Source organism: Lissotriton helveticus, chromosome 1_1 (assembly GCF_964261635.1).
Source record: "Lissotriton helveticus chromosome 1_1, aLisHel1.1, whole genome shotgun sequence".
NCBI classification, from domain to species: domain Eukaryota; kingdom Metazoa; phylum Chordata; class Amphibia; order Caudata; family Salamandridae; genus Lissotriton; species Lissotriton helveticus.
Genome location: NC_136057.1, coordinates 378866177 through 378879655, shown reverse-complemented (window position 1 = coordinate 378879655; position 13479 = coordinate 378866177). Strand labels below are relative to the sequence as shown.

The following is a 13479-nucleotide window of genomic DNA, read 5'->3' as shown; positions in this document are numbered from 1 at the left end:
CTCATTCAACCTTTCTGTGTGCCTCTGCCTGTTTGTGAATTGACTATCTGCTTTGAGAGTGACAGGGTCTGGGATGGCTCCAGGAGTCTGGTGAGTCAGCACTAAGCTGAATAGGCCGATCTGCATTTGGAGTGGTGGTAGGAGTAGCACCTGGGCCTGAATAGGGCTGTGTCTGCCTTCCACAATGCTGGTTCCACCTCCTGCAGTGTGTCTGATGGCCCTGGCCCACACTAACAAAGGAAGAAGTTGTGCAGTGGCAGAGTGCACCCAGTACTGGTTTTAACTGGGTCCAGGACCCCTTACACCTAGAGAACAAAGACTTTTGGGGTATAAATATGAGAGCTGAGTCCCCTGAACTGTAGATCATCGTGGAATTCAAGAGGAACCTTTGCTGAGGAGAAGAGCTGGAGAAACTGAAGAGAAGTTGTGTGTTCTGGGGCTAACTGCAGTTTCTATTCTGCCAAGGAAAGGAGCAGGACTTTGCTTTGTGCTGTGTCCCCTGCTTGAAGAAGATCTCCAATGGCCTGAGGAATGCTGGCCTCCGGTTTTGAAGTCCCAGTAACAAAAGGACTTTACTCCCCTAGCTTCCCTTGAACTTTGCTGTGTAATTTCTGACCTGCCTAAAGTGCTTGGTCCAGTTGTGGGACCTCTGGAAATTGTTGCTGCTGTTTGGGAGCTGGTAGAAGAAGAAGGTTGAAAAGAACTGCAAAACCCGTTGCATCTCTCTTCTTACGGCACATTTCACCTGCTCATCTCGACGGGGCGAGAAGATTTCCATTGCATCGGGTGCCACTGCGAAGATCATCGCAGCACCTATCGCCGCTGCAAGAACCAACACATCGGGGATCGCTGCTGAAGAGTACCAACGCCACGCAATGCCTCTGCATCGATCGCTGTTGCATCCCAAAGATCTACGCATCGTACCTGTGCGAGACGCTTTCTCAACATCACCTGTGACCCGGAACCGGCACGAAGACTCAACGCATCCCCCCCCTACGGACAGTACTCAACGGAACCCGTCCGCTGCGTGCAGAGGGGCTGTCACATCACCTCCTCAGGGTCTCATCTCTTTGTTTTTCGACTGTGAAGATGTTTGGCTTGTTAACCTTTGTCGCATCCCCAGGTACTTTGGTGCAAAGTCAAGCATCCATAGATTGCTATGGTATAAGTTCTTGAAACCTTTTTAAGGTCATATTTTTAAACTGTGTATGTTGGATTTTTGTCGTTTTGGTCTTGTGTAGTTTAGATAAAGATACTTTATTTTCTAAACTGGTGTGGTGTCCATTTGTGTTGTTTCCACTGTGTTACTGTGACTATTGGTACGAATACTTTACCCATTGCCTTTGGGATAAGCCCGTCTGCTTGTGCCAAGCTACCAAGGGGTTGAGCAGGGGTTATCTAAAGAGTTTACCACCCCTTACCCTGACTAGAAGCAAGGGTCCCTATTTGATCAAAGGTACTACCTCTGCCAACTAGAGACCCCCAGTTCTAATAAGGCATTTTCTTGCTTTATCATTCTGTGCCCCTGCCTGTCTGCAGCATCCACATCTTGGTTTGGATGACAGTTTGGCGATTGTGAATTCGCTCTAGGCAGTTAGACAAAGGGAGCTGAGGTGTGCCCTGCATATCCTGATGGGCCATCTCCAGGTTGATGGGCCTTCCTAAGCTAGAGTGGTGGGAGTAGTTGTCACTGACACCAGAACAGGGCTGTGCCTGTCCTTACACAAAGTTATCTCCACCCCCCTGTGGTGTGCCTGGAGCCCTGTCAGGGAAAGGCAGGATCTTGTGATCTACAAAGACTTTCCTTTGAAGTTTGCCTACTTCAAAGGCAGGAATGGGTATAAGTATTGGACCTCTGACACCTCCCAAAATCAGAATACTTCTGGACTAAAGGGCATTCAGCCAAGAAGAAGAGCTGGATGCTGTAGAAGTCACTGCCACTCTGCCTGTTTGTTTGTTGTGCCTGCCTGCCAGTGCTTAATTTGTAAAATATGAAGTCCAAGTGCTCAAATGTTTGTCGGAGGCCACACCCACTTTTCCCGGCTAAACCCACTTCCTCTATTGACTCCACCCACATCCTCAACTGGCACTGCTAATAGCCAGATGTAATATCTCCATCAAATTCTTAGGGGTGTCCAGGCTGGAGTGTGAAACAATATCTTTAATGCCCAATGTGTGTATTATATGTGTAATCCCTGGTTCTCACAGATGTGCAAACAAAACAGTTTTTTCCTGAGTTTGCACTGGTGACTCTTGAACCAGCAGCACATTGACTCAGCTGCTCAGCCTTCAAGGCATCTACACTAAGATTCAGAGCATAGTTCGAACAGAGCTTCAAATGCACCTACAACTGAGTTTTACGCAGAAAAAGGGTCTCAACAGGACAACATTGGAGAAGATTGTACCTCGACAATGAGATTCTAATATACCATAAAATGCACATTTGTAGCACACACGTTCATCCTAGAGAAAGCCTCGTGGTGCTACTGGCAGGCATTGGATGATTATTGATACCCAACCCAATGATTAGGATTCCTTTTGATCTTTTTTCAGTTTTCATATGGTGAGGACTTGTTCTGAGGGAACTAGAGCGATTAATGCAAGTACCAGATTACATTCCACGTGGTATGTTTTTTGAGGCAGGGAAGATTAAGTGATTTGTCCAGAATCACAAAATGAGCCGATGCTGAAGTCAAACCTGGTTTCCCAGTTCCAATCTAGGCAGCTCAGGCCCTTTGGCCCCATCTACTCAGAAGGATGAAAGTATGAGAGGACACAGAGAGCATGAGGTTCAACACAGACCCCTGCAGTGAATGCGCAAGTTCAGGGGGGCACCAGGTCCAGCTATACTTCAACTGACCCTGAAAGAGCTGCCTCTTTATCTTCAACATTCTTAGAGCCCTGAAAGGAGACACACACTGCTCTGTTAAATTCCCAAACAGATAAATAATAAATACCTTGCCCCACACAACCCCAGTCTAACTATTCAGCTGCTGATCGCAGGGGTTCGGGCCCCCTCACAGCACGGATCACATTTGACTTCCATTAACCAGATGCGCTTCTTCCCCAAACAACCACTCCTGCAGGAGTCTCTCAGCTGGGCAGTGCCATTCCAGGGCGGGATGTGCTCCTATCCCGAAACACGTTTAGCCCATATTTTTAAGAAGGCAGTAAACATTTTGTCATCTTGTTTTTCCTCTGGAATTACCTTCCCTTTCTATCAGTTTGTTGCTGGACAAGCACACCCCTGAGCCGAAAAGCCCTGGTCGGACTTGCTGCTCCAGATACAGGGAGTACTCACGGCCCAGCACCTGCAGGTTCATCGCGCCTAACAAAACCACAAAATACACACGATTAAACATAACATCGCAAGGCATGATCTGACATGACGACGATGCACCGCAGAGATTGTCAGTAAGTGTACAAGTCAAGATAACTTGTGCCGATTTCACTTGACTCAGGACGCATTCCGACAACATAATAAAAAAAATACCAAGGCATGATGGTTATATTTTAAGATGACAGCATAATTGTGTCCACACTTTTACTAGAAAGTAGAAGCAGAAGACAGGATTTGAAACCACCGAGTAGCAACTAGCAAATGACGTCCTCAAATAAAGTGAAGTAAAGCCACAGTTCCAGTAATCCTCTGTAGGCACTGTGGCATGCACCCATTTCATGCCTCCTTTTGTCAGTCTCATTCCTTTTTAGAAGGCCCATCACCATCATCCTACACATCGGAGTCGGACTCGGAGGAGTCATCATGTAACATTTATCCAAAGTTTACACTGCAACCACGCTGAAGAAAAAGCAGCGTTGATTACTTACTGGGCGACGGTTACAGCCTTTAGACTAGAGGCCTGCTGCTGCACACTGGCTGCATGGCACGCTGCAAGTAATGGTGCCGTCGAGCTGAACTGACGGTGCATGCGTCATGACCAGGCCCGGCTCCAGGAATTTTTAATTGGGTGGGCCAAGGACGCATTTGGGTGGGCCACTGCGGGCTCGATTTGTCGCATATATGTCTAGGCAAGCCTGCTTCAGGGCCCTCCTTTACCTCTTCTCAGTCTTACAAAGCCCAGTAAAACTCACTCTTTTCCAAATCTCTTTTTAATGTTATCACTCACAAAAAGTTTTTTTTCTATGTAATGATCCTTTGATGGGAAGAGGAGGTTTCTGAGGTGGGAGTATCAGGCAAGTGACACTTCTCGGGCTCCCTCTGTGTGAGCCTTCAGGGAGAATCCCTCTTCATTACTACCTCCACCTGACCACGGACTCTTCAACGCACTCCCTTACAGGCTTGATTAGCCACTACTCCTCTCCAGTGCACCTCATCTCACAGATGACATTGGGCCCCGCCCCATGTCAGGCACCATCTCCCGGTAAAAACATTAGTAAAATCACCTTCATACTTAAAACATTGAATAGAGCAATAAATATAATTAGCACGCACTTTAAAGTATGTTCCACAGTGGCCCTTATGGCCCGACTACTAATTAAATAAACAAAAACAGAAAGGCCATGACAGCGCTGATGCAAAAGTCTTTTTTGGCGCTGCACCAAAAACCTCTTTCTCCATAAATACCTTTACTACCACCTTCCAACAGTGTACCTCATCCATCCATGCCCCCCCCCTATTGACCTCTTCCTCGGATTCCCTCACTGCCACAAGCCACAAGTGCCCCTCATCTCCCCATAGCCCCTCCCCATTATGACCTCCTCCTCGGATTCCCTCACTGCCACCCTCCCCCAGTGCCCTTCGTCTCTCTGTAGCCCCTCCCCCTCATGACCTCATCAGACTCCCTCAATACCACCATCCACCGGTGCCCCTCATTTCTCCCTAGCTCCCCCTCCACCCCATGACCTCCTCTTCGGATTCCCTCACTGCCACCCTCCACCAGCGCACCTCATCTCTCTGTAGCCCATCCCCCTCATGACCTCCTCCTTAGACTCCCTCACTACCACCCTCTACCAGTGCCCCTCATCTCTCCCTAGCTTCCCCCTCCACCCCATGACCTCTTCCTCGGATTCCCTCACTGCCACACGCCACAAGTGCCCCTCCTCTCCCCATAGCCCCTCCCCTTTATGACCTCCTCCTCGGATTCCCTCACTGCCACCCTTCCCCAGTGCCCCTTGTCTCTCTGTAGCCCCTCCCCCTCATGACCTCCTCATCAGACTCCCTCAATACCACCATCCACCGGTGCCCCTCATCTCTCCCTAGCTCCCCCTCCACCCCATGACCACCTCTTCGGATTCCCTCACTGCCACCCTCCACCAGCGCCCCTCATCTCTCTGTAGCCCCTCCCCCTCATGACCTCCTCATCAGACTCCCTCAATACCACCATCCACCGGTGCCCCTCATCTCTCCCTAGCTCCCCCTCCACCCCATGACCACCTCTTCGGATTCCCTCACTGCCACCCTCCACCAGCGCCCCTCATCTCTCTGTAGCCCATCCCCCTCATGACCTCCTCCTTAGACTCCCTCACTCACTACCACCCTCTACCAGTGCCCCTCATCTCTCCCTAGCTTCCCCCTCCACCCCATGACCTCTTCCTCGGATTCCCTCACTGTCATCCTCCAACAGTGCCCCTCATCGCTCCATAGCCCCTCCCACTACCTCCTCCTCGGATTCCCTCACTGGCACCCTCCACCAGCGCCCCTCATGTTTACGTATCCCCTCTCTCATATGCATTTAATTTGTTGTATAACGCTGCTCATATCAATGTAGTGTGTGTCAGTACTTTACACCACGCACACACTTAGAGACAATGAATCATGCAAGTATGTAAATCAGTCTACAGGGAATGTCACATAAACCAATGAGGATTACAAGGTGTAGGAATCATAGGTCATCCATTCTGGTGGGTAGTATATTTTAAGAGGGTTTGGTCTGGGGAAACACAACCTTAGGATTTAAAGAGTTTTCCATGGGGGTCAGCTTTACTGATAAAAATGTATATCTGCCCAAACATACTCATTTTAGCAACATTAGAATAATGAAAAGACTAGGGAAGTTCTAACTATATCACAAAACAAAAAAAGCGAAGTTCTAATTATACCATTCATGTTTGTTTGCAGCTCTTTGGTGGCAGTTCATTGTTCACTGCCTTTTGTTAGGATTGTAACTTCTGAACTACAAGTAACACAAGGATCTCTGTGACAAAGGCAGTAACCCACTGAGCTATCCACATAAAATACAGTGTGTCTGCATTTAAAAAATACTAACAGACAAACGATTGCTCTAAAGCAGGATCATTAATCACCAACTTTATCTGGACATTGCATTTTGTATTGTTTTATTGTTGACCAGCATCGGCTATGATGAAATGATAAAAACTGTTTAAATGAAGCACATACGAAGTATGTGTCCTGCTGGGCCTGGGCAGATTTTAAAAATAATTTTTTTTTTAACACATTCTCTTACCTACTCCATTAGTCATACTTTGTGTCACAGTCTTATGTGATAAGCAGCTGCAGGGCTCAGGGGGTGACTAGGAATAAACAGACCACTTTTCCCCTGCGCTGCACAGAAAAAGAAAATCAACGCAGCAGGACAGTAGGCAAAGGTTACCAAAGGTTACCGTTGTCAAAGAAAGGATTTGTCCCCTCTCACCATGCAGAGATGATGGGGTGAGAAAAGTAAACAAAGCCTAATTAACATGTTAATGGTCTTTAAAGACCTGTTAAGTACTTTGGTGCGGCTGCGATAATCTTAAACTGTCTGTGTGTGTGCGCCCGGGAAGCTGTCTCCCGGGCTGACACACACACACACGGGCGCCTGCCTTCAAGCCCTCACTGCGAGGGCCAAGGCTCCTGTTTGGGTGGGCCAGGCTCATCTTTGGGTGGGCCGGGCCCACCCGGCCCACCCGCTAGAACCGGGCCTGGTCATGACTCAAGATTACGCACGCTGTCACAGCGCAGACGCACGCACAGTCAGGACAAATCCAGCCCAATCTGTGGCCCGCACTCTAGCAACACTGACTGAAGGGCAGGCATTGATTTAGCGGCTAAGCAAGCACTCTTCATCGGGAAGATTGACAGAACAGAACGCAAGTCAATAAATTATATTTTTCGGACACGTTGTGCAGGTGTTGATATAATTGGCAAGCAGTGACACTCCGGTCTAGACCTGGCCCTGAGAAATAAGTGCCGGTGCTAAGCACCAGAAAGCACCGGCACAAATTAAGCACTGCTGCCTGCTGCTTTATGCATCTGTCCCAGGAGTGAAAGGATTGGACTTTGCTTTCTATATCCTGCTTCCAATGTTCTGCAAGGGCTTGTTTGTGCTTGCTTCCTCTTAGGAAGTCTCAGGGCCATCAGAGACAACCTGTTCCTAGGCTCTTCTGCTGAGAGTCCTGACCTGCCAAGTGGTGCCAGTCCAGTTTGTTGGCCCTTGGAAGAAGAATCTAGTGATCTGAAGAGAAAATCCATGCATTAACTCTCAGCGCCTATTTTACTGATGCAGTACTGGCGTGCTGCTAACAAATCGATGCATCGCCTGCTTTGGGGATGAAAAATCACTGCAGCTTGAACTCCGAGCACTGTGTCCGCTCCTGCTTTGCCGCTGAAGAATTTACGCATCACCCACTCGTGGCTGTGAGATAAACACAGCGCGTCTAGATTTTCAACGCATCATCCCGCAATGTCGTCTCTTCATCGACATTGCCCAGCAGTAAGTAACCAAGGCTGTGTATCCGTAGATCAACACATCACCTTTCCTTCAGCAAGGAACCTTTGCACCACCTCCCCTGACAGTGTGGAACTGACGCATCACCTCCCCTGCCTAGTAGTAAGGAACCAACGCATCACCTCCCCTGGGAGTAAGAAACCAACACATCACTTTGCTTTTCCGGTGCCTCACCTCCCCTGCGCCTGTTTAATCTTTGAATTTTGATGCATTGAAGTACTTTGTGCTAAAAGAAACGCATCTATAGATTTCTATAGACTAAACTTATTTAACCTTGTAAAAGTGGTACCTGTATTTATTTTTGTTGGATTTTTGTCGTTTTGGTCTTGTTTCATTCAGATAAATATTGGCTATTTTTCTAAACTGCTGTGTATTTCTTTTGTAGTGTTTTCACTCTGTTACTGTATGTGAATGTACAAATGCTTTATATATTGCCTCTGAGATAAGCCTGACTGCTCGTGTCAGGCTACCAAGGGGGTGAGAAGGGATTATCTGTGTCTCCCTCATCCTGACCACATTAAAGGTCCCTGCTTGGACAGGGTGAAAACCACTGCCAACTGGAGACCCCATTTCTAACATTGGTGGTCTGCGGTGAAGACAAGATTTGTGTTTCTACTTTGCAAACAGTGATTGGTGTACACCACCTTGATTGGTGTACACTACCATTTCAAAAAAGGCGCAAAGAGGAGAAATATCCTAATTTCTCCTTGTTTCCGTTTTCTAAGTGTGCTGTTTTCTGCAGCACATTTAGAAAGAGTAAAAACAGCCTCTGGGGATTATTTTTGTGCAGGAAGAAAAACAATCCTGCAAGCAATGCAGGCACCCTTGCAGCATTAGTGCATAGAGGTGTGCGAAGACCCTGATGAGGAAGCATGACACCAAGGTTACTTTTGGTCTCTACCTACATCATTAGGCACTGAATGCCCATTTCCCACATGAAATCCTCCTCCTGTTGAGTACTTTGATGCCCCACCACCCAGTAGGTTGCACTATGCCCCTTCTCCATCAAGTCTTTAATGGCATCGTAGCTGACCAAATCGCCTGACTCCAATGCATCAGCCCCCGCATCCATCTACCCTTCCACCCATGAACACTGGTGCCCAGATGTCACCCTGTCTGCATAAGGTCATTGATATCCCCTGTTAGATCAGTTATCAGAGATCCCCTTCTCTGTATAATGTCGTCTGAGCCCCTCTTACCTATCAGCAAGTTCCAATAATTAGGTGCAGTTAAGTGGGTCTGGAAGGCACAAGAAGTAGGAGTCAAAAGGAAAAAGCGGCAGAGAAAAATATTTACCTGTGTTCCACTCATGACCACAGCTGGCCCAGGGGAGGTCTGTGGTGAATGAACTGAAGAGGTAGAAAAAGGCCCAGGCAAGAACAATTATGTAATAAAAATTCAGCAGCGTGACAATCATCTGACAGGCGTAGCCAATTCCTGAAAGAGAGAGAAAATCGTATTCAGAACAGAAACAACCTCATTCATGTTCGTCAGCTCGATGGGCAGGGACAGGAATTAACCTGCATGGTCACAATGACCCACCGAGTTACAAATATCAGGTTTATCAGTAACACCTGAGGATAGGTGTGACCAGGGAATCAAGATGTGAGGGTCCCTCAGAATCAGGAAAAACTTGCAAAATGGGCTTGAATTTGATTATGAGTTAGGTGGAATTCCCATTGCCTGGAATTATTGTCACATGCCAGTTTCGCAACATGAAACTCAGCCTACTGCGGCGTAAACGCCATCCCAGCGAGAAAAACCTACTGGAATGGATTTACCACGTTGAACTGTGATTGTGAACGGCGAGTGTTTATATTCCGTAGTACTTTCCTGCATTGCTATCTGTAGTACTGCCCTGTTTTAACTGGGCTAGAATATATAGTATCTGCCAGAAACAGTGGAATTATGTGTTTCTTGGTCACACTATACCATGCATAATCTACTCTTGCTGCATGTGAGGCATAGTTTGCAATCTCTACATATTCTGCTAATTTAAGCAAATTATATTGTTGGTTCAAATGGATTACGAGGTAGACAAAACACTGCATAATCAGCTTATTATGTTAACAAGTGTTATCTACGCTCCAGGTGTTATTTGATGTATTCAGGACCATATAAAAGTAAGATTTTCTTGCATGTTTTTGACAAAATTCATGAGCCAGAGATATGTAGTAGTTTCTAGATGACAATTCAAGGCATTAACGTCTGTGTGGTGGGTTTTTATGCTCCTCACAATTAGTAATAAAAACAGGTGGGAAACAATGTGGCTGTATGTAATAAGGTGATTTGAGTTGTTTTATGTTACGAAAACAAGACTATTCAAATATTCCAGAACAGCATCAATATTAATATAAAATATATAAAAGACATGAAGAAGATACATTCTGAAATGTGAATATTTATTCATGCCCAAGTGAAAACATAAAATATTGACCTCATATCACAAATATTTCCGATCTTCTATATGCTTTGTGTCAATGGTAACTGCGTACTATTTGACATCATAATGTCCTTCAAGTAGCATTTTTCTTATATACTTTGAAATTACTGAAATAATTCCCAGAGTTTGCAAACATAAACACACAGGATTTATTTAGTATTTTTTAATGTATGCCCGACACAATTACAGGTAGGCTACTTACCTAGACGACCTGGGTTGCTGAAATATGGGCTGCAAAAGGGTAAGAAAACAGGACTTGGCAGCATTAAGATTACCAATAGAATCAGTCCCCAAGCCAAAATACCCAAACGTTGAATGACAAGCCAAGTACAGGTATGATCATTCACAAAACTCCCACATTCGTTGTAAACTTGAACTTTTCAAAGGTCCTGACAAATTTCTTCCAAATAAAGTGGAAAATCTTCAAATGATCTTCAACAATAAAAAACTCAGATTGCCAGATTGTTGGAAGCTGCTCTGTATATACTATACCAAAGTAAGGTATAGTGTGCACAGAGTACAGTGGATCCCCATAGGTTTACAGAAGCTTAAGTAGATAATAATGCTAACGCGGGATTACTGGTTACTAATTATCTTACCAAATCCCAAACTATGTCGACTGAATCGTTGGTACCTGTCTTTGAGTAAAAGGTAATCTCGCAATAAGTCAATCAATTTAAGAACTTACACCACTCTAAATGACCACTGACCAAATTTAAGTTTTAAAGTTTTAATATAAAGTCAAAGATAACTGAAGATACAAACTTCTCAAAATGAGATTCAAAAGGTAAATTGGTATCACTATAAACATGAACTTCTTGAATAATCTAAGTCTGAAGAACAAAATAATAAGTACAAGCTCAAAGACCATAAGGGTTGTCAAAATAGATATAAGTTGCAATCTCAAAGTCATTACAGAAAAGAAAATTTTGGTTAGTCCGTCCCTACACTATTTTAAATGACATCCCTACTTAGCAAGATCTTAACCCTCTAGGTGTCAGCCGTGGTGACTTCCTAAGAAGATCACGCACTTCTCTTTGTCTCTTCTCTGATAATGGGTCTCTCCTGATCAGCCTATCTGCCTACCCATCCGCTTCCTTAGGCTCCCAAAATCATCTGCTCTGCTCTCCTCCCGGGTCTCTTTCCCTAATACCAAATCACATTTCTGATAGGAACGCCCCTTGGGACGCCCCTCACGTGGTACATCTTTGCGCGGTAAACTCCATGATGGTACTCTTGAAGACCCTCGTTATAGTTGACCTTGGTTCCCAGGCTTCTTCTTCCAGTGCGCTGATACCCCCTGAAATTCCTGGAAACTCCTACAGGCCTGCGCAAGGCGCCACTGAACAAAGTCCCTTTCATTCGAGCTGATTAGGACCCTCGCACCTGCATACAGCTCATCCTGCAGTGGGCCTCAAATTCCAGACTCCACCATATCTTTAGTCATAAAACACTCTCAAAGCTCTGTGCTAGACACCTCTCGACCTCTTCTCTAACGAGCACATGACAATTTAAACTACATGACATTATCGGCTCTGGCCTACTTGATTTACATGCAGCAGGTCCCTGCACTCTTAAAACGTTAACTTGATTTAAACAGCAAACATTCTTAACTAGCATACGTTTCTAAAATAACACATCTATAAAGCATATACTTTTAACCCTAAGTTCAATAGTACATTTGGAAGAACCATGTCAACCTTATCTCACATTAATTTAGCAGCACGTTCAGGTTTGCCGTGAATTGCCCTAAGGCCTACACATAATACTGGATTTTCAAAGTTACATTTAATTCGGACATGATTCTTTTAACATGAGAACATGAGGTTTTCACATATATTCCAACATTTCTACATTAATCTCACACCGTTATAATTATAGTTACTCTACTTAACATTCTATACATTTCACTACTGAATATAAAACACTCGTGTGCAAAACATGTTTAAACTAACTACGTGCTTGTAAATATGGCGTACTTATACATTTTTTCAAACTTGTGCTCTCTCAGTCCCCCCTTTGATGACCTTCAGGGGTCATCATCACCAAGACACTAAAAATGTAGAACCCTTCAAAGTGAAGTCATGGTTGTGCCACCTCTTTTCATACTCTCCAATGCTTTCAGACTCTTGTATTGAGAATCCTGCATTGCTGTCAACTCTTCCTCCTGTTTCCTCATAGTTCTCTGCAACCTATTTGCTTTATAACATTGATACAAACGCACCAATCCCCACAAAGTGATTACACAAATCACTATTATGATGATGGGTTTCAGTATGTACCAAACGATACCCTTTCCTAAGTTGGCAAACCAACTTCCAACTTTACCCATTCCATGACCTACTTTTTCCCACACATTCACCTTTGCTAGGTCCTCAATTTCGTAGTGTATGGCAGTGATGTTTTGTATATACTTCTCTAGAGGTTTTGAATTGTCTGGAATGTAAGTACAGCATTCCTGGACCTTCAAAGCCTTACAGACTCCTCCCTCTTTTGCTAACAGAACATCTAAAGCAAGTCGGTTCTGAAGAACCATTGCCCTAATCGATTGCATCTCACCTTCTATCAGCATCAATGATCTTGCAGTACTAGCAGATAGCCTATCTACGACTGTAGCTAACCTCCTAATTTTGATGTCATTCATTATCAATCCTAAGAAAGGGAATGCAGCACCGAGTACATCTCCAACTACTTCTGCTGCACCCAGCCCTCGCTTCCATCTAGTTGATATTTCTTTCTTAGGCGTGTCTAAATTCTCAACATGATATATTTTAGGGAAGACAACAGCCAGATAGCATGATCCGTACCAATTATCTGGTAACTTCACATAGGCACTTCTTCCACATACAAAATATACATTTGGTATTGCTTGCATCCCTTTCAAAAAGTTCTTAGAGTAATCCTCCAATTGAAAGGCATGTTCACAATGGACTTGACCTACATAAAAGTTTTCATAATATGAGTAACTCCTGTGAATGCACAGTTTTCCCCGTTTATCCTTATCCAAAGCAATTGGACCAATACTACCTTTTCTTTGATGTGCCCTTTCCTCCTTGGTCCAATCTGTTTCCCATTGTCCTGATGCCTTCAAAATCTTCTGCCTCCTGTATCTAGTATCTACCTGTGCTATAAACTTTTTCTCAACCTCTGATATTTGACAAGTCAGATTGTTTCTTCGAGCATGTGAAGTATCTAACGTTTTCCATGGAATAAACCATTTGTGTAATCTGTCTTCGCTTTTGTAGTAGTCCCATTTGTTCAAATGCTTGAAATTCGGAACCTCTGGCAATGTCGAGTCGAAATTCGAGAAATAATACTCGAATCCTTCTCGTCCATAAAACATGCTCA

At 44.9% G+C, this 13479-nt stretch overlaps 1 protein-coding gene across 4 annotated transcripts in view; it reads right to left on the bottom strand.

Annotated features, from left to right (window-relative positions):
- LOC144809415 (sodium- and chloride-dependent GABA transporter 2-like) overlaps nt 1–13479 on the bottom strand; it is a 944332-nt gene that overhangs the window by 592784 nt on the left and 338069 nt on the right. For all 4 annotated transcript variants that reach the window (XM_078673711.1, XM_078673714.1, XM_078673713.1 and 1 more), the window contains exon 4: nt 8985–9125. In XM_078673711.1, coding sequence (XP_078529837.1) covers nt 8985–9125 — 141 coding nt within the window. The remainder of the gene's footprint in view (nt 1–8984; nt 9126–13479) is intronic.